This window comes from Nymphalis io, chromosome 10 (assembly GCF_905147045.1).
Source record: "Nymphalis io chromosome 10, ilAglIoxx1.1, whole genome shotgun sequence".
Classification (NCBI taxonomy): Eukaryota; Metazoa; Arthropoda; class Insecta; order Lepidoptera; family Nymphalidae; genus Nymphalis; species Nymphalis io.
Window position 1 is genome coordinate 1,750,686 of NC_065897.1, and position 23,037 is coordinate 1,773,722.

The 23,037-nt window shown below is 33.3% G+C and overlaps 1 protein-coding gene across 1 annotated transcript in view; it reads right to left on the reverse strand.

The window, feature by feature from the left end:
* The window catches only part of LOC126771194 (CUGBP Elav-like family member 4), a 544,666-nt gene extending 522,506 nt beyond the window's left edge, over positions 1–22,160 (reverse strand). Inside the window, exons 1-2 of the mRNA XM_050490949.1 lie at positions 22,025–22,160; positions 13,127–13,207 (exon numbers count right to left, since the gene is read on the reverse strand). Of these exons, the coding sequence (XP_050346906.1) occupies positions 13,127–13,207; positions 22,025–22,043 (100 nt within the window). The 5' untranslated portion in view covers positions 22,044–22,160. The remainder of the gene's footprint in view (positions 1–13,126; positions 13,208–22,024) is intronic.
* Between the last annotated feature and the right edge of the window lie 877 nt (positions 22,161–23,037).

Here is a 23,037-nt window from a genome sequence, read left to right on the forward strand (position 1 = left end):
ATCAATAGAATTTTATCACAAAGATAAATTATTTTGCATTCCGTTTTTACATTATTCGTTAAAACATTAAATACGTTTATTTGTTTCTTATGTTATTCCCATAAATGTGAATATGCATTCGATTCGCCAGCATTGAAACTGGTAACAATAATTCTAATCACCTCACTGATGTAATTTCGAATCTTTTATTCCGTATATTTCCATAATAAAACGCATTAGAATGATGTGATGGAGATCATATTTATTCAAGATCTTAGAATATTTGGTAGTTTTGGAGTAAAGTCGTTCCGAAACGTTCCGAGACGGTACGTTTGAAGAGCATGTTTGTTCTAACATACGAACGCCAAGGACCTGTTTACTCGTAGTTATCATAGGAAATTAATGTAGAAGATAAAAAGTAATGATTTTAAGTTTTTGGATTTTACCAAATAATATTAATTACCACATTACACATACATATTATTTACTTTTTGAAATACAAAATAAAGATTAAAACAGTCGAGCAACTGATGGATGATTGCTTGAAGCTTCGCCACAAAATCGTATGTTAAAATATCTGATATATATGTAGGACATTACAATCCAACCAATCTTGAAAGTTTTAGTAAATTTAAAAAATAGCAAAGTAACAACAGCCTTTAAGTTTTCTACTTCCGAGCCGAGCTTGGACCTTTCTGCTTTTGTAAAGTGGTCCGACGTAGGGTAGCCACTAATGTGTATCCATGTGATTTTCAACATGATGCAGATTTTCAACTAATGCGTTTAACAGAATTTCACTAAATTTCTTTACTGCAAAATTATAATTAATTATAGATACAAACTAAGCACACGAAATTTTGAATTGTTTTATTATATATACAGAAAACGTTCTATAATTTATTCTAATTAAATATACTATGTAGTTCTTCCTCAGGTTTTATAAACAGATGACCCTGAAAGTTTAGTTAATATACACGTATTCTATCCTCTCGTGTGCTTTAACTCATAATAATTAGAAGAATAATATTATTCAAACTTTTTAATGAATAAAAATAAACTCATATTTTTAGAAAAAATAAAAATTAGGTAAAAAGATTAAAGTCATAAAAATGTACATACTAAATATTACAAAATGTTGTAACTTAGGGTAAAATAAAAAGTATAAATAACTAAACGCGAACTATACATAAATTATTGAGCCAGTGTAATTACAGGCACAAGGGACATAAAATCTTAGTTCCCTAGGTTGGTGGCGCATTGGCTGTATAAGCGATGCTTGACATTTCTTACAATGCCAATGTCTAAGGGCGTTTGGTGACCACTTCCCATCAGGTGGCCCATATGCTCGTCCGCCTTCCTATTCTATAAAAAAAAAAAAAAATTATACGATAATACAATATTATTCCAATACAACATATTTGTCCACATAACCGATTTAAATTCCACCATTTTCTCGCCGGAGACTTGACAACTGCGCAGGCGATGAAATATCATACAAGAGTTTGCGCAAACACAGATGCTCTCTCTATTTTTTCACTTTATTAGTTAAATAGGATCGCAAATACGACAGTACAAGTAAAAAGCTAAGCGAAGAACCAACAGCTGCTGTTTTCAAACTTTCTTCTGATTCTGGTAATTTGTTAACAGAAAATCTCGAGTTTTTTAGTGGATAACCCAATAAATTTTTGGTTGATTTAAACGCAACACATTGTGAGTTGCAGCTTTATAATTCAGCCGCTCCACCAATGAAACCTTTTTACAATATAGATATTCATATCGTGTTACGTCAAAAAAATCATAATATCATATTAATCTCAGTTCAAAGTAATGACCTTGAAATTAGTTTTTTTTTTTAAATGGACCCGATATTATTAAATTAAACTTCTTACTCTCTTTAGTAATTTTCGTTTGATATTTTAATTACTAATCCGCTTTCAAGAATGACAAGTAAGCACGCATTAGTATGCGTAGGATACAAAACATCAAGACTAATAATGCAATGTACATCAAATGGAGTATATTAGACATGAACATTTGCTTCCTCGTTTCTGATACGCACCGCTAAGATCTGGAATACCCTCCAGACCTCCGTTTTTCCCACCACCTACAATATGGGTACCTTCAAGTCTAGATTGAATAGGCATCTTCTAGGCAAGCGCGCTCCATCTTAGACTAAATTCTAAATTTTAATTTTAAACATATCTATGTTGATATATATTTTTTTAATAATTTGCAACAAATTTACAAGTAAAGGTATATTAAGTAATATTATAATAATAAGAATATAATGGACCCATAAGAGAGAAAATTAAACATAATAAAAAAAGGAAACTCAAAAAGGCACGAACGCAAAAGTATGTTGAGAAATAAATCAATTTATATAAAAAATATCGAAATTATATCTGTTTTTTTTCCCTCTGGAAAAACGCTTCCACCACCGGTACCGCTAGTTTGGTGGTAGCGGTATCACCGCCTTTTCGAGGGATGTCACGGTATCGCTTGCGCATACTACTGTGATCGAAATTATATCAAAGAAACACAAAAGAAATACTTTTAACTTTAAAACTTTTCAAAAAATGTGTAGTTGGTGGTATTCATCAGGCAAAATTCCATCCGAGACATGAAGGATTCCTCATGATATTTTCCTTTACCCCGAGCACGAGATGAACATAAACATAATTATAATAAATCCATCTTGCAAGGTTGTAAAACAGTAATATTATTTAAAAATCTACGTAGTTACTTAAATAATATAATACCTAGCACACGTAGGATGATTAACGTAATCTGATTTTGTTAAAATTAGCGCAATCTACCCGTAGGCGTCTACGGCGTAGTAACGTTACTCCAAATTAATATACTGTAACATATAACACTACACAATTGCCAAAATTACTAATTGAGCAGTATCAATGTTAGTTAGTTGTCTAACTTTTCTAACCGCTTATGTGTGGAGCTGAGTCATTCTGTTAGGGGCGATAAATGAGGATTCCACAGGAGATTCGAGTCTAAAATTTCTAAAAATACTGTATCTGTCACATGATCATTAATTAAAACTAATATCAAATTTTGTTCCTGATATAAAACTACGCATTTTGTTTTATTATTTTGCATGTAAAACCAAATTGTTTCCTGTACATCCACTATGTATCAGTAACATTGTTTGCAGTTCTTTTCGAAGACAACGTAGGTAAAAGTAAGTACGATATCACAAAAAAAAACAACTAAGTAGTAATACTCAGTATTGCTGTGTTGCACTTTAAGGATGAGTCAGCCATTATAATTACGTGCATACATAAATAATATTTTATTTCTTATGGTTGGTGGTGTATTGACGGGATGAAAAATTCTATTGTATCTTTCATTGTGATAGTGATAACGCTTATGACAGTAGTGCATTTACCATTAGGCGACTTTGGCTCAAAAGTTAAACTCCATTTAAAAAATATATATATATTATAAATATGCATATTGTAGCGTGTTTATAAAATCAAACTCTGATTCAAATTAAACTTATTTTATATCTTAATTTATTTGCTCATTAACACCGCACAATATTAAATCGTCCTGTCGTCAAAATCGGAATAATTATGAATAGAGTCAATCGTGTGGTCGACGATTTACCGCAATGATTGACCGGAATTACCTCGATATTTAAATATTATGCGTGAAAGCATTTAGCGCTCATTGGACTATATCCAGTTCGAACTGAAAGAGAAATATCGAGCATAAATAAATTCCATTTAATAAGCTAGCCTCTTACAGGTATTTAATATTTGTGCTTTAAAAAATATAAATGGCCCGAAAATTCGAGAATGATTTCAGATTTTTAAAGGCTGACGTTAGATATCCTTATATTAAACTTTGACCGTTTCTTGGTATGAATGAGAATTATTTTATCTTGAATTTAAATTTGTAAAGAAAACCCTATATTTAAAGGTTGGTTAGTATTTTCATGTTAGGATTCTTGTTAGTATAATAAGTCAGTATGACATTATAATTATGAATGTGATCATTATATAGACATAAAATTGCATTTTTGGTTTAGTTATCTTTTCAGGCTGCAGGCCAATACTCATAGCAGCATAATGATTGAAAGTCGATAATTTTTACATTTTCCTGCATTGGGGAGCACGTATAGTCGTTAGTTCTGCGGCTAAACTTCTCATAAAAGAAATGAACTAAAGTGCGAGGAGTGCACCATAACATATCCTCGATTAGCCTCTGTTAAGAATTGCCACTGTGCCCAAAACTGTTAGCATAAACATGAAATAAAAATTGCGATATAAATTAGTAATTTAATTTTATAAAGTTGGAAAATCATAGCCAGTATCATTCTATTATTATTTCCTATTATCTTGTCTCTTAACTTCGAGTTATTATTACATAATTCTTTGAATACGAAATTTATAATTAAAAATAAAATTAATTCATAGAATAAATTAAATGGAGATAATAATGTTATACTTAATTAAAATCTGATGGCGTTTGTACGGATAATTAATTTGTCTAAAATTAATTACCTCTTTTTAATAAGGTACATTGTGTGTGTAATTTATGAGATAAAATTGTAAAATTTTAATTGTGCAAACAAATTTGTATATCATGTACATCGAGAAGCATCTTACATTTTTTAGTATTATATATAAAAGAATCAAACATTAAATATTTGAATAGTACAATGCTATATATATATATATATGCATTGGAATTCGAACAAAAATATTAATTATAAGTGAGATCAAAGCACACCTGACACTTTGTAATTAACTGCAACATAACCAAATATATTAAATATAATATGTTTTTTTAACGCATAAGTAGGCTGATCAGTAGGCCACATAATTGTAAGTAGTCACGATTGTCCATACGTATAAATTGGCACTGTGAGAAATATTGACCATTCCTTGGATCGCCAATTCATCACCAACCTTGGAAATACGGTTTTTTTTTTTTTTTATAGAATAGAAAGGCGGACGAGCATATGGGCCACCTGATGGTAAGTGGTCACCAACGCTCTTAGACATTAGCATTGTAAGAAATGTCAACCATCGCTTACATATCCAATGCGCCACCAACCTTGGGAACTAAGATTTTATGTCCCTTGTGCCTGTAATTACACTGGCTCACTCACCCTTCAAACCGGAACACAACAATATCAAGTATTGCTGTTTTGCGGTAGAATATCTGATGAGTGGGTGGTACCTACCCAGACGAGCTTGCACAAAGCCCTACCACCAGTAAAATATTATTATATTATATTATTCACTCTGTGGCACTTTCAATCGGAACACTACAATGGTAAGTATTGCCGTTTAGCGGTAAAATATGTGATCTTGTTACTGAAATATAACTCTTAAAATCAAAACTCTAGATTGAAATTAAGCTCGTAAAACATATTTAAAAAAATAAGTAATATAAAAGGACTATCGTATCTTATGAGAGAACTCTCACTCACTAGGCTGTTGACGTATGATATGAGCCATTGAAAATAAATTGAATCGTAGTTTATACTAATAAAAAGAACAGACTGCACTTTGTATGTAAATAAAAATCATCTTTGAAAATATATATCCGTACATATAATATGAAAAATATATTTTATGAATAATAAATTTATTTTTTAATTAATCTGATAAAGCTCCAAATTTAATCAATCAATCAATCAACAGCCAATCGTTGTCCACTGCTGAACATAGGCCTCTCCCAAGGTGCGCCAAAGCTCCCTGTCCTCCGCCTTCCGCATCCAGTTGGTGCCCGCCACCTTCTTAAGGTCGTCGGTCCACCTGGCTGGAGGGCGCCCTACGCTGCGCTTGCCGATTCGCGGTCTCCACTCTAGGACTCGTCTGCTCCAACGGCCATCGGTCCTACGACATACGTGACCAGCCCACTGCCACTTCAGCCTGCTAATTTTGCAAGCTATGTCGGTGACTCCGGTTCTTTTCCGGATAATCTCATTTCTGATCTTATCCTTCAAAGATACTCCGAGCATAGCTCGCTCCATAGCACGCTGAGCGACTTTGAATTTGTGGACTAGTCCCGCAGTTAGTGTCCACGTTTCGGCACCGTATGTCATGGCAGGTAAGACGCATTGGTTGAAGACTTTCGTCTTCAAACATTGCGGTATAGACGACTTGAGGACTTGACGAAGGTTGCCAAATGCTGCCCATCCCAAGCGAATTCTTCGATCGGCTTCCTTCTCGAAGTTGTTCCTACCGACTTGTATTATCTGTCCTAGGTAGGTATATTCACTAACAACTTCGAGAGGTTTCCCCTCGACGTATATCGGTCCCGGCACGACATGCCTATTGAACATGACCTTGGTCTTGTCCAAGTTCATACCGAGACCGACACACCGGGAAGACTCGCCTAGGCTACGCAGCATTTCGGTGAGTTGTTCCAGCGACTCTGCTATGATGACGATATCGTCGGCAAATCGAAGGTGTGAGATGTACTCGCCGTTTACATTGACTCCATACCTAGTCCAATCCAGCGTTTTGAAAACGTCTTCCAACGCGTTGGTGAACAGTTTCGGGGATATTACATCCCCCTGTCTCACCCCTCTGCGCAGTTGGATCGCCTTCGTCTTACAGTCCTGGATGTGGACAGTCATAGTAGCGGCGTTGTACAGACATCTCAGTACCTCGATATATCTCCAATCGATATGACATCTCTGCAATGAGTCGAGCACTGCCCAGGTTTCGATGGAGTCGAAGGCTTTCTCGTAGTCCACAAATGCCATACACAGCGGCTGATTGTACTCTTCGGTCTTCTGCACAATCTGCCGAACAGTATGGATGTGGTCCACGGTGCTGTAGCCTGATCGAAAGCCGGCTTGCTCTGGGGGCTGGAACTCGTCAAGTCGTCTGGCGAGACGGTTCGTGACGACTCTTGAGAACAGCTTATACACGTGACTCAGGAGGGAGATTGGTCTGTAGTTTTTCAAGAGGGTTTTATCACCTTTCTTGAAAAACAGTACCACCTCACTCCCGCTCCACGTTTCCGGGGTCTTGCCATGTTGGATGACGGAATTAAAGAGGCTTGCTAGCTCTTTCAGGACCGGAGTCCCGCCTGCCTTAAGCAACTCTGTTGTGATTCCGTCATCTCCCGGAGCTTTGTTGTTTTTAAGCTGTTCTAGAGCCGCCCTAATCTCTCCTTGGTCAACGACCGGGAGCTCCTCGGAGTAATGGTGCATAAGAGGGGCGCGCTGGTCATCAATACTGATTCCCACGGGTTTATCCGATCTTGAAGAGAACAACTGCCCATAAAACCTCTCTACTTCTCCGATAATCTCAGGCCTAGAGGTAACGACCCCACCATTTTCAGTTTTAAGTTTTGTCAGACGCGGCCTCCCAAACTTGCGAGCGAACACTTTCGATCCCCGATTTTGCTCAATCGCAGCCTTGATGGCACGGGTATTGGAGCGTCGGATATCGCGTCGCGTCAGCGTTTTTATTGTTCGGTTTAAGGCCTTATCTGACAAAAACGATGGTAGTTCTCGTCGTTTTCTCATGAGCTCGAGTGTCTCAGCAGAGAGTTTTGGTGCGTTGTCTCTTCTCTGTGGCGGAAAACACTTGCGGGATGTGTTTTGCAGTATTTTGACCAGCGTGTCGGTTCTCTCATCAATGCTGCTTATGGTTTCCAACGCGGTGAATTGATTTTGAAGTTCCATTTGGAACTTTTCGGAGCCTTGAGCAGCTTGGAGAATGGTAGGTCGGAGAGTAGACCTCATCATTCTCGATCTTTCGGCTTTTAAGTTGATATTTAGAGTGCCTCGAACCAAGCGGTGATCACTTCCGGTATTAAACCTGTTGATCACTGAAACATCTCTAAATATGTGCCTTTTATTCGAAATGATAAAGTCTATCTCGTTCCTTGTCACGTTATCGGGGCTTCGCCAGGTCCACCTCCTCTGGGGCTTCTTTTGAAAGAAAGAATTCATCAAAAAAAGCCCCTGCGCTTCGAGAAAGTTTACCAGCATTTGCCCCCTGTGATTTCTGCAGCCCAAGCCGTAAGGTCCGACTTTCGATTCACCGCTATCTTGTACTCCCACTTTAGCATTAAAGTCTCCCATAACAACATTGTAGTGGGCCCTCGAGGTGTCGTTGAGGGCCTTTGCGATGTCCTCGTACATCGCTTCGACCACATCATCAGAGTATGTCGAAGTTGGCGCATATACCTGTACAACCTTCAGGGAGTACCTGTCGGAAAGTTTTAGGACAAGGTACGCTACCCGATTCGACACACTACTGATTTCCACAATGCTGCTAATGAGATCCTTTTTGACAAGAAAACCGACACCACCCTGGGAGAGGTTATCACCTTCGCGGAAGTAGAGTAAGTTACCGGACTCTAGAGTTATCGTGTCCTCCCCCTGTCTTCGGACTTCAGATAACCCCAGTATATGCCAGTTTATATGACTTAACTCTACTTCTAATTCGGCGAGGTGATGGTCCAGCCTCATCGAGCGTCCATTATACGTTGCCATTTTCAGTCGTTTTATACGGTAGCCTGCCGTGAACCGGTGATTCTTAGCACCCCCTGCCCTGCCGATACCGCGACCGCTACCTTGGTCGGGCCTAGCGGGCTTGCCGGTAACTGGGGGCCTTTTTTTTGGGCGCATCTGCCATTAAGGGAGGGGTTTGCCCATACTCGCCGCGCTGGGCAGGCGTGTTGGCGAGCGCAGTAGGGGGTAAGATGTTTATGGGAGGGGGGACGCTGCTGCCCATCCCCCCTTTTCCCCGTCCCTCAGTCGCCTCTTACGACACCCACGGGATGAGATTGGGGGAGTACTATTCTAAGCCGGTACTCCACGGTAATACTCCAAATTTAAACAATACCAAAATTATCACAGACTTTTTGGTCCGTTTTTTTAAATAAATATTTCATTCCATTAAACGGTCGAGTCATTTGGGAATATCTTTATTTGATAAAGCGTCGAATGCGTTAATAAGCACGAGAATCACTGAACCGATTTCAATGAAAATTTAACGCTTGGGCAGCGTATTATTTCAGGAAGCGATGTCGGTAGTAATTTAATGATAGAAATAAACTTAAAAACAACTGCGTTTTATTCGATAATTCACACGTCGATTATTCCACGGTGAATGTTTAAGTAAAATTCAGTAGTTTTATCATATTTCATTCATTTTACCATTGATATAAAACGTTGTATTATGCGTTTTATTCTTGTATTATGCGTGTATCTCTACTAAAGATCACGGATTCAAATCTGGACGAGCACCTTTGATTTACGGAACATATTTTGGATTTATTTATTGATAAATGTTATACTATCTCCTGGACTTTTTAATAATGTATCGAATTTTCATAATTTGGTCTTGAAAATATGCAAATGATACCTTATAAAAAAACTCTGAATGTATTGAGCTTAAAGTTTAAAATGTAGAAGAGTCAAATATCAATAGCATCACTTATATTACGTAATATAATTAAATTTATCTACAAATAATATTAAACATATTAACGTAGAAATCATGACCTGACACGGTAGCGTATCTTTAAGATCCAAACTACCGAGGAGGTATTATATATAGGTACGCAATCTAAATCCAAAAGAAAATCTGATGACCTTTGTAACTAAGATGCCTCTTGTGTCTGCAAATAGTTTACTAGCTTACTCTTCTTTCAAACCGGAACGCAACGATACTAAGTATTACTGGCTAGCGGTGGAATGTGTAAGTGCGTGGAAACTACTCAAGCTGGCGTGCATAAAGTTCTACCACCAAATGAATTGGAACATTTTATTCCCTCAACTCGGAATTTGTAACTATGTATAAGTTGTGAATACATTAAATGCAAAGTATTTATCTTTTTTTTTTTTTATAATGACGATATTCAAAGATACGATATCTGAGCTCTTAAGTACGTAATCGTTAAAAATCTCATCAAAACAGTAATTCGCTAGACTTTGCCCGTCTAGACAGACAAAAACCCTTCGCTAAGTCGTAATGTTTGGCCATTTGCACGGGCAATACAATTTATACTTATTATTTATTCTCAAAGCAAGAATCTTTATACTTAAAGTAGTATATGCGTACTAGTATCATACATACTTATATATATATATATATGCATATACAAGTGCAATATACATATGCAAGTATATATATATATATATGTGAGCTTATCTCATGTACAACCATAAGACTAGTATGATTAAGGATCACCCTTCCTCACTGGTGTACATCCAGCATTTTGATTAAAATAAAAACAAACTTTTTTATTATAAATTTTTAATCGCTAAAAACCATTAATTTTAAATCTCATAGTCAATATGCAATCCATAATAGTTGAATGGTATCTAACGATATTTATACATTATGCTCTCTAAATATTATATTATATCAACGTATCCATCGATAAATTATAATTATCGAAATATACGACTATAAGAAAGACTCTAAAACGGACTGCGGACCGTAAACAGTACTCAAAGTAAAAAGGATTATGACGTAAATACGCGTAGAAATGTATACTATGCCTGGCGGCAGAGCTTTGTGCAAGGCCATCTGGGTAAGTACCACCCACTTATCAGATATACTACCGCGAAACAGCAGTACTTAGTATTGTTGTGTTCCGGTTTGAAGTATGAGTGAGCCAGTGTAATTACAGTCACAAGGGACATAACATCCTAGTTCCCAAGGTTGGTGGCGCATTGGCGATGTAAGGGATGGTTAACATTTCTTACAATGCCAATGTCTACGGGCGTTGGTGACTACTTACCATCAGGTGGCCCATATGCTCTTCCGCCTGTCTATTGTATAAAAAAACACTTAATACAAGAGTTTTATTTAAAAATACCAATGTAAAATATTCATGGTTATAAAAAACTAAAGCTTAACTTCTTATAGTTTAGACTATCTCAAAAATCGATTCACTTATCACAAAACGATTGTACTTGAATTCAGAACGAATTTACATAAAACCCTTCGCAACTGATAGAAAAATAATTTTCTTCAACTTAACCAAGTATATAATAAAGACATGTGACATGTTTTTAAGCGTAATTGCAAAAACTGCTTCTTCCCATTCCAAATAACAATCTATCCTCGCAAAATTTAACATTAAATATCTCTTCCCTCGTTCATTATTTTCGGTCTTTTATATATATTAAGTCAGCATGAAATCAATTCAGAAAAAGTTACATGTAAAAATGAATTCAAAATTCACATACCGAAAAATATCGACGAGTGAATTAAACCCGTCGAACCGAAAAACCATTCGACCTGAGCCATAAAAAGTAACATAAAATTGGGTACCAAAAACGTCGCCTCTCGCATCGTTAAGGAAATGAGTTACGAATACATACTCAGAATAAAAATATATAGCAATGACATACGACACATTACTTAATCACAACTAATATTATACTACATAATTGTAATATAATGTCAATTCCCCCTCTTAAGGAGGTTCGGAGCTAATCTAGACTTATTCTAGTTTAATCATTTACTTTTATTTAAATAGAAAAACCCGCATTTTCAATCGCGTGTTTGGGGGTTCTGGGGGCTTACTTAACCTATCCACTCATGCACCCACGCCATTTCTGATAATATATTTAGTCTAAGGATTATATGTATCCATAAACATGTCACGCTCCTCTTCCATTAAATGCATGTTTTTAATTATGTTTATAAATCCAAAAGATTATTTCTAAATCCCTCTTTTGATATGATATCAATGCTCCGCATTGGCACAGTTTTGGCGAGGTTAAATGTTACAAAAATTATAATACAACATTTACTTACATAATGGAACCGTAACAGCCTGTGAATTTCCCACTGCTGGGCTAAAGGCCTCCTCTCTTCTTTTTAAGGAGAAGGTTTGGAGCTTATTCCACCACGCTGCTCCAATTCGGGTTGGTGGAATACACATGTGTCAGAATTTCAGTGAAATTAGACACATGCAGGTTTTCTCACGAATGAATAATAATCACAAATTAAGCACATGAAAATTCAGTGGTTCTTGCCCAGGATTGAACCCACGATCATCGGTTAAGATTCAAGCGTTCTTACCACTGGGCCATCTCGAAATTACGTAATGGAAAATGTAGGTTAATTTACTTTTCTACTTAATAATATATATAAATACATTTTTTTTAAATGTAGATTGTTTTTGTAACTGTCCTAACATTAGACATCCTTATTTAATGTAATTTCCTTTAATGGCTGAAATTAAATTAATTAATTTTGAAATACATGAATTACCTTGTCCTCTAATAACCCCAACCCCATCATATTAAGACCTGGCATGTCACGATAGAATTCTACAACCGGTTAGAGAATAATGACAGGGCGAGTCCGTGGTGGACTAATAATAAGAAAATAGTAATGAATGAACCATTGTAATACATAAAATACAGCTAACACGAAAAATCATTGGTATATTTGATAATATACTGCCGTGATTTGATAATAGCAGCCATGGTTTTTTTTTAAGTTCACAAAATATAAGTTGTCCTTCCAATAAACAGTAAAGTTATTATATTATATATTTTGATTTGTGTTTAATTTAATTTATTTTACTCTAATTAATTTATTTATTTCGAATTCTGTTAACATTGTATTTTTTTTTCGTTTAATTTATTAGTTTCATCTGTGATTTTATTTTAGTTTTTTATTATGTATCATTATGGAATTATAAATCTGGAAAATAAAACATTATTATTATTAGAAAAGAAATGTCAAGATCATACGAGTTTTCATTTTGATTCAATAGTCGTATCAATAATGCCGTTGATCGACGAGCCGGTTGGCGTGGTTGGTAGAACACTTGCCTTTCACGCCGAAGGTTGTGGGTTCGATTCCCACCCAGGACAGACATTTGTGTGCATGAACATGTCTGTTTGTCCTGAGTCTGGGTGTAATTATCTATATAAGTATGTATTTACAAAAAGAAAAGTAGTATATGTAGTATATCAGTTGTCTGGTTTCCATAGCACAAGCTTTATACAAGCTTAATTTGGGATCAGATGGCCGTGTGTGAAAAATGTCCCAGGATATTATTATTATATTATTATTATTATTGTTGTTACCATTCAGCGGCTTTTAAAAATATTTCAGTACACAATATTAATATCATATAATACATCTTAATACAATAAATAAGAATCATTATACAATACCTGACATGGGTGATTTATATAAACTCAAAAGCGGCTCTGACATAAGGGTGCCGCCCGGTTCTGGAAAACAGAGAGGAGTCGCTTTAAATCCAGAGTTATTACTTCTGTTCTATAACAACAAAAGAAAAGCTTACCGTGAGAACCAGCGATTATAATAATCAATATTTACACTTAAGCCGTGATCACTTGTATACTGATCTTTATATAGAAAAAAATTTGAAACTACTTATCGATTCAACGGGGGATCCAGAAACTGGCAGCCATCCCAACCAACGCGTGAACTTGACCTGAGACAATGCTACCAGTATTTAAGCACTTTGATATAACAACATTTTTGAATAAACATTGATTTTATGAAAAAAAAGCTTTTTATCACTGTATATATCTTACATAGAGGTTAGTATGTCTATAAAAAATTGCCGCAAAAACTATTTTTTCATAAAGTGGTATTCATATAACAATAACACATCCTAAATCCCTAATCCAAACAAAACAATTTTCCCGCAAACTTACTATATTATAGACCTACATACTATAAACACAGTTATGAATGTATATAAATGAGAATTATAATAATTTATTGACATCATCATTGACTTTTAACAGATTAAAAAACTCACGATCAAACAAAAACAGCCGATTCTTGTACGTATTTTACATTCTAAAAAATACATTCAAATAAAAAAAATGAAACCAAGTTCTGTAGAGGAAAATAATTTAAAAATTTGGCAATTGGAATAACTAATAATATTAAATTCAATTTAAAATTTTGTTCAATACTTATGAACAATGAAATATGCGTAAGTTAGATTCAACATGTTGGCTCGCCTTAACGTACAAGATAACTGCACTAATAGTCCGGAAAAAGTGGTAGTTCTGCCAAGAATTTCACAAAAGACTTATATTCTAGTTTTAGTGCAATTTCACGTCTTTCTTAACTCAATTGTGAGACTGCATAACCGCTTTGTCGCCTAATTTTTTGTAACTTGTCATTTTAGTTCTATGTTTGAATTTTCTCGTAACTGACAAATATTGCTTCATGTTTGTGAAGAAAATAAATACGTTCAGAAACATTGTCGCTCGTAGATATAGACATAGTATTTTCGTTGTTTCTTATGGCATATTTTATTGATTATTTTTCTTCAAATAAAAATACATTTTATAAACTGATAACATATCGTAAACGGTCTACAAACTAAATTCACATAAAAAATAATGGAACAAGCATTTGTAAAATCGCTTCATAAGTAGGTCAAAAACCTAACAAAGAACTTTAAATGAAGTCTTGACTCGACTTTTGACTGCCTCATTGGTGGAGTAGCTATCCTAAATAGCTGCAGCTCTTGAGGTCCAGGATGAGAATCCTGAAGAAGTCCAATAAATAGAGTTTTTTTGTCAAAAAATATATAAAAATGACGTCATTCTCCTGGTTGATTTTGGTCAGGTCCGATTTTTTTATATACTAGTGCAATATCTATTTTTTCTCGTTTTTTCCTACATATATATAAATTTTTTTTATCCTGTATAATAATCAACAAATACTTTTGAATTCAAAACAGTAAAACTCTGTAATTTATAATACTGGACTAAATTAAAAAAATTGCTAAATTCTCCCATTAAGGAAAAGGTTGGATATTCCGCTGCTTCAATGCGATTTGTTGGATATGTGACGTGTAGCAGAATTTTAAAGACACATGCACAGCACAAGGTGAATCATAAGCACAAGTTAAGCACATGAAATTTTAGTGGTGCTTGTTGGGTTTGAACCCGCAATCATTAATTAAGATTCACATGTTCTGACCACTGAACCAGCTCTGTTCACTTTAATTAAAACTGTTAAATGAATACTAAGACTTACTCATTTTTAAATATTATCTATATTATAGAATATAATGCCTTTTCTATTTGTGTTTTTCAATATTTATACTTTAAGCGACTTAGAAACGAAAGATTTTTTATAGAATCTTAGCAATGTCAGTGAGATTTTAAGTTATTCCTTACTGTTACCAATATTGCGCACGTTTTAATTCAAACGGCAGTTTAATTAATATTCGCACTATGTATTTATCTAAATAAAGATATCTAAAATAAGAATACAAGAATCTAAAACAAGAATGAAATCAGTCACGGTAGTATGCAATTTTGCTTTGCTTATCTTATATTTAAATGTTATAAATATTATAGTCATTGTCGCATAACACTCTCTGCGATGAGTTTCGAGCCGATAACTTCTTAATATCAACGAAAAATAAGAATCGGATTATTTGTAAATATATAAGTGTTATATACGTATTGTTTAACAAAAAAAAGTTGGAAAGTTGGACAGATATTTTTAAGATATTAATTATAAAATAGCTACACGTCCTGGCTCCTCACATTCTTTAATCGAAAAACTATTTTTTCTCTTTCTTGGTCTTACGCAGAACAACTTATTAGGATAGTTATATATATATATTAATAATATGATGGGATAGATATGGTATTGCCATCCCATCGGATTATGAGAGTTAGAGAATAGAGAATGTGCCTGTTTGCGCACACACTGGTGCACCATAATATGTCCTGCGTAGTTGGTCTGGAGGACATTATATTAGAACCAAACGTAGAGCATTCAGCAAACATATTTATAATGATAGGCGACGAAAAACTTTTAAGATAAAATACTATATAAATCGAAAAATAAAATATTTCTCGAGAATATATTATCCTCGCTAAATTCCACGAACACAGGCGAAAAATCTTGTTATAAATAAAATAAATATCGTCAAAGATTATCATCACGGCAACGCGGACAATGCGGACATCTGTATATTTTAAACATCGTTCATCACGATCAAATAAATTAACAGTTTAGTTTTTCTGAAAATTATATGGTCGAGTTGTTTTTACGACAAAATGAGATATGAGTTTCTTGATCTACTCGATTTAAATTTTATTCAACGAACTAGAACATTTAGTTTAATTCGAAATACATGTTGTAATTTATTTAAAACTACGATAATGAAATGATAACAAAAATATAAGTTTTGTATTTAATAGTTTTGGATTTTTGAATGAATAACAACAGATACTTTAAGCTTTCGCGAATTCTAGAATTTTCTAAGCTTCGTAGCTATTCTTATTGAAGCAATATAACACTATTTCAAAAAGTCGAGTGTCGAAAGAATGTATATGTAATTTCAACATTTCTTTCAGTTTACCTTATATTATTACAGCTAAAATTCTAACAGGAATAAAATTATTATTATTATCAGCCTGTTGTGTCCCATTGCTGGGCAAAGTTCTCTCTACTTCCTTTAAACGATTCCCTATTTTCCGATCTGATATTTCTGATACATGAAACCAAGGAAAGAAAAAAAAATGTAACAATAAAAATAAAAGTTTGCTGACTTTACTAAAGATCAAAGATCGAACTGAAAGCTAAAACTAGTCGTATTTCATAATAAAATATATATAACGATGTCCGGTAAATTTTAATGAACAGAAGACACGATATTTAAACATAAGATATATTATTTTGTTAATTTCTTCAAAGAAAACATTCATAGTAACGAGGTCACCTCGGTGTTTGAAGTATTGCATAGCAGACAAAATATTCGGTCGCGATTTAAATATAAAAATCTAAGGTGACGTAAAGGTCTTAGACAAAATGCTCTGAGAGAATTATATTTATTCTCATTCCCTTTATCGCTATTGTTTATGCAAAATAATCTTTGTAAGAACTCGTATATTGCTGTATTTATTTGAATTATGAATTTAATTATTATTAATAACAATATACTTAAATTTTTTATGGAATTTTATATAACAATCAATAGATCTGAACTTAGTAAAACAAAGCGCTGAGGATTTTTAGTGATATCATGATAATCATTTAACAGAATTGTATAGATTGAAGTAACAAAACTCAACTACTAGTCCTCAAGAGTATTAAAGCGAATAGAGGCGCTTAATGTGTAACCGCTATTATACTCAGCGGCAACGTAAGCCAATACGTAATGTCTCACAATTGCGCGCTTACTTGAACTTGCGTGCGCGGCTACGAACTTCTATACTACACACATATATACATACAACTTGTATGATGTACAGTTCTTTATTGTAACATAATAAATGTTATTTTTTTTAAAACATTCAACAATATTATTCTCCTGATTGTATGAACGATAGAGTTTTTAATTAGTAATTGCTGATTTTCATACCGTATATATAAATTTAATTGTATATTATAATTAGCGTTTGTAGTTTAATTAACGAAAAAGGGTAACTATGCTAATCGGGGGAATCTACATTCGAAACCAGGTTTACATTTATTTCGACCTTATAAAATAGTGAAATTAAAAGTGCTTATTAGGCCCTTTAATTAAGTGTATTTTGATTTTTGAGATTATTTATATATATATTTTCTTAACTAGTAGCTATACGTTTATTATATATTATTTATTAAAATAATATATATATACATATATATATATATATACATATATGTATATATGTATATATATATATATATATATATATATATATATATATATATATATATATATTTATTTATTTATTCTGAAACACTACCGTCTGTAGTTTATTAAATTAGCTTCGATATTCGAAATAACGTTTCTTGTTTTTACATCTTACATCTAAATTTAACTGTTTTTAATTACTCTAGTAATAGAAGCAAATATCATTTTTTTTAAATATAGAATAGACTGATAAATGGGTCACTCGACCATAGACTGTAAATAGCACTGTAAAAAATAGTAACTATTTACGTCGCCTATGCGCCACAGAGCATGGGCACTAAGATGTCATTTTCCTGTATCCGTAGTAAAAATACAATAGGAATAATTGATTTACTAAGAATTTAATTTATTTGAAAATTGTTATTTAAAACAGTTATAGTCATCAAAATGAAGTTGGTAGACTTAGTTCCATTTAATTGAAATTTATGAACTTTTTTTTAATGGAATAGAACGGCGGATGCCATGCTCGGCGGATGACATGCTCGCATGTGGGCCACCTGATGGTAAGTGGTCACCAACGCCCATAGACATTGGCATTGTAAGAAATGTTAACCATCGCTTACGTCGCCAATGAGCCACCAACCTTGGGAACTAAAATGTTATGTCCCTTGTGCCTGTGATTACCACTGGTTCACTCACCTTTCAAACCGGAACACAACAATGACAAAGTGCTGTTTTGCGGTAGAATAGGTAATGGGTGCTACCTACCCAGACGAGCTTGCACAAAGCCCTACCACCAGTAAACTAGTCTAAATATATATAGATAGTCGCTGGCTACATTCACATTGTAATCATCTTGTACTGTGTATTGAGCCGTCGACAGTATAACCTCATTTGTTGTGTCATTACACAAGAACACTCACATTCACACTACGACATATCAACACTAATTGTTGTTCGTTATTAGAAGCTCATATGTAGGTTGTATTGACAGTTCTCTCTCAATCTTAAATGTATTGTTTAAGTTAAATAGATCACGCTTATGTGCTGAAAAGCTATTAATTAATAAGGATTAACCATTTTCTAATTCAATAAATAAATATTATAATCTTATATATCTAAGTAAATAGTTAAATAACTAATAACTACGGTGAATAAAATTATAAATTACACGTATGAATTATTTCATTAATTTGATTAGAATAATGAGACATTGTGATAGTATTATTGGCTGTAGCTACGTTTATCTTTGTACTGAATCTGTTTTTAAACCAATATTAAAAATAAAATTCACTTTTTTCAATTAATATTCAAATATTTCCACAAAATTAAAACAGAATCTTTGTAAAATAAATAAATTATAACGGACAATCAATCAATTTTCAATCAATCAATCAATTGATTGAAAACAGAATCTTTGTAAAAACAGAGTACGGTTAGATAATTGTTTTCCAATGTCCGTTATAATTATCACAGATTTCAAAAATACATAAATGTCAATAATCGAGAAAATAGTTGACATATACAATATAACCTTTAATAAACCTCTATGACATATGAAATGCATACTCATTCGTTGCATTCAAAACTCACTTTGCACGATATTTATAGTTTCATAGTAATTTAAGCAAACGTAAGCGTGAGGAGCCTTTAGTCCTTTAATGGTGAATTACTTGTAGTATTTAATTTTAATTAAGTCTTACTGTATTCTGATATAGCTGACGTACAGTCAGTTTTATTAAGAAGCAATTTATTTTTTAGTTTTTTCTTTATACATAATTACGTTTATAGAGATTGGACACACCTGAGAACTGAACGAAGCGGAAGCATCTGCGTGGTACTCTTTCTTAAGCTACAATAACACCGGCGTATCTTTAGTGAGACAACCATGACATAGATATATTGCATTAAGTATATAATAAGAGTAGCGTTAGTTTTACAAAGAAAAAGGGGTCAAAGTCAAAATCTTTATTCAATATTGATGCGCGTAGTTATCGATGAATTTCAAAAATATATCACTAAATCGGACAGAAATCCTCCCATCGCAGACCTGAGGCGACCTAGTAAAATAAACTTAATGATTGTATTTTACATCTTTCGTTAACAATTAATGTAATTTTATTATTCTGAAATGAAACAGACCGTGCGCTCTTGCTAATTCCTAGAGTATGTTATCGTATGTAATATGAACTATAGTTTCGTATTATGTACTATAAATAAAATCCATATCAAACTGAATAGTTCGTTAAACTAAAGAACTATAATGCTGAACTCATAAAAGAGCTTCTTCGAAAGACGTATCATAGTACTTCAGATTTTATTTCAAATACAAACATATGCGAATATTTAAAATAATATTTCATAATGAAAAAGCCAGTGAACTCGTAGTTCACATACAAGCAAAATTTAAGAAACATTATTCAATAATTTGAGTATAGATTGATATAAGATTTAGATATTCTTCAAATTATCACATTTTACATAAATTTTTTTGATTAAATTATTGTTTGAATAGAAAAACTCTTTATGTGATATTGAAATATATAAGTTATGTTTTTTGTCTATGCTCTGACTAAACACATTCAAATTTAATTTCATAGGTTACTATGAAATTTTGATTAATTTAATTTTTGGTTAGCGAAGAGGAAATTGCAGTCCCAAGAGGCATTCTAGTGGAAGATCAGAGAACAGTTCAATATCGATGAGTACCTAATTAATAAAAAGTATGAAATAGAGACTTAAAAAATCAGCCATTTCACAAATACCAATGAAATAACATAGGCTTACGTTGAGATCTCAAGAAAACACGACTTCTGTCTCTTTAAATCTGTCTCATAAAACGAATTTTTACACAAAAATTTGTTCTTATTTACAAAAAAATCTATGATTTTCGTATCTTTAGTTCTGAAAGAATAAACTCAAAATACCGCAGAGCATGATTAAGAAATATCAGAAAGTGATATGCATTGACGATAATGATTATAACATTAAAAGGATGAAGAACCACAACTCGGATTTCAACATTTCACGAGTGATATATGGGGTGATTTCTTACAGAACATCATTGCCGTTTGTATGAATTTTCTCCGCCTTTAATTGAAAAGTGACTGTTAATTTCTAAATTATTTTTTGCAATTTATTTTATGTAAAGATTTTATGTCAATACTTCTGACAGGACAATAGAAATGATATAAAGACACTTTTTAATGAATATACACCAGAAATCATTGCATTTCCTTGACGATAATGTCGCGTTACTCACTTATCGTTGGACGTACTTTTATTTGTTTTCAAATTTAAATAACATTGGTCATTATGTAATTATAAACACGTTCATAATTATTAACAATTTCAATGACATATTTCAAAAAAAGTGATGACTTTTTTTTAACAAAGCAAGTAAATAAAAATTGAAATTCATTTAACTTTTTTGATTAAACATACGATCACTGTTCACTGTTTATTGTTATTTTAACATGTGTACCTCTAATTACTGGAACGAGTATACTACAGACGAAACGTAAATAAAATTCGACTACTTCATTTCCAATTGGTTAATAATAAAGATAAATTCGAGAAGGTTGTTAAAACTCTTACACAATGCTCTTTGTAAACGTATGAATACGACTTTTTTTTACATTGTAATCTAAAGGTCATAAGTTCATCCTAAGTACGCAATACCTGTAGTTTCGCTTCTTTATTAGTATAATATGTTATAACAATTGTCTATTTAAAAAAAAAGCAACAAAATCGTTTAATTAAAAAAGAAACTGTACCACTTATTACTCATTATTGAAGTCACGAATAGAAAATTATATAAAAATATTTATTTGTCATTTAAAATCTTTTCAAAGTAATTTTAAAAAACTATAAATTCAATTAATTTTAAATGTCACGCGTGTATAATATTTCAGTGTAATTTTCAAGTCTGTAAAGCCCTTTTTATACCATACACGATCGTTATATTTCTTACGTGTGACATTTTAAAAGTCGTTAATAATAATATTTTTATTACACTTGTTTACGCGAATAAATTAACGACATATTCTTTTACAAATTATTTAAAATTTTCTTTAGTTTTATTTTCATTCTTAGAAAAATGCAAATCATTTGACTGTCGTATTTCAATTCAACCTTTCAATCGTTTCCTCTAATCTGTTCGATATATCACGCTTATCATTAAATTTTGTTGAATTTATGCCGACCGAGTATAAATGATGATGTCAACCTAAAATATGACATGGCATTTAAGGCTTAGGCGCCATTATTATGCATGTTCCTAACGAATTATTCGACGGTAGTTAAATTAATATTATAATTTTCAAGAGGCTAATGACACAAGTAAAAATCATAGGTATAATATGGACGAATTGCGGGAAAATTGTTCTAACGCTGGCGTAGTTCTCACGGCAAGGTGAAATTTTACGGGGACACTCACCTCCACAAAGCAAAGACATCGGTAATGTTTTTATAAAACTATCGTTCGAAATATACACTTATGTATTCTAAAAATCTAACTAGCGCGCCTAACTCTTTACACGAAGCTTTCCTATCAACTATTTAGAGGCGAGAAGGCAATGGAATATTAAACTTTGTACTGGCAAGATATCGTATCTAAAACTATGTTGTAGAAAAAATGGCACTAAAAAGACACGATTATTAACTGGTGTTACACAAACACTATCCACGATTAAAATTAATACATCAAAATGCGAACTAAATACACCAAAATGTCGTTACCACGCGGCCGGTTTATCATAAGTGGCGAGGGTACATTGTGGCGTGTTTTTATTATTGTTTACGCGATGTGGCGTACGCGGCGGCGCGCGGGTGTGCGGGCGGGTGCGCGGCCGGTTGAGGCACGACTGACGGCGGACACGACGTGTCCGACGGATTTGTGACGTCACGAACGCCGCACGCATGCGTACGGCACCAACACATGCGCCTTCGCACAACACACGTGTTCATCTTATCAAAACTTGCCCATAATAGTGAGTTAAAAGTTTCTTTATTAGTTAAGTTAAACATGATATTGTTGTTACCCTAAGTTACAAAGTGGCCACCTCCCATAATTTCACGTAAGTCGCATTAGACTTAAAACTTGAGTTCGGATAAAACATGTGAAATATTAACTTGTTTGTGCTGTCGAGCCGAAACGGTGCTCTATCTGAATCCCATTAGAACAAACTTTAATCTGATATTACTCTAGACCCCATTTACTTTAGTACAGCTATATAACATAAAAGAATAATAATTGCTTTTATTCTCTACAATGGTTATGAAATATTTGAATTAAATTTCAGTAAAAACTGATGTAAATTTTTTTGGTAGCATTATAAATATAGCATTATATTAGAACAATTAGTAAACATAATGTATACTAACTAACAGAGGGTCAAAAATGAAAACCAAAATTACATTTAGAGGATGACTTTTTCAAGTTTTCTTAAT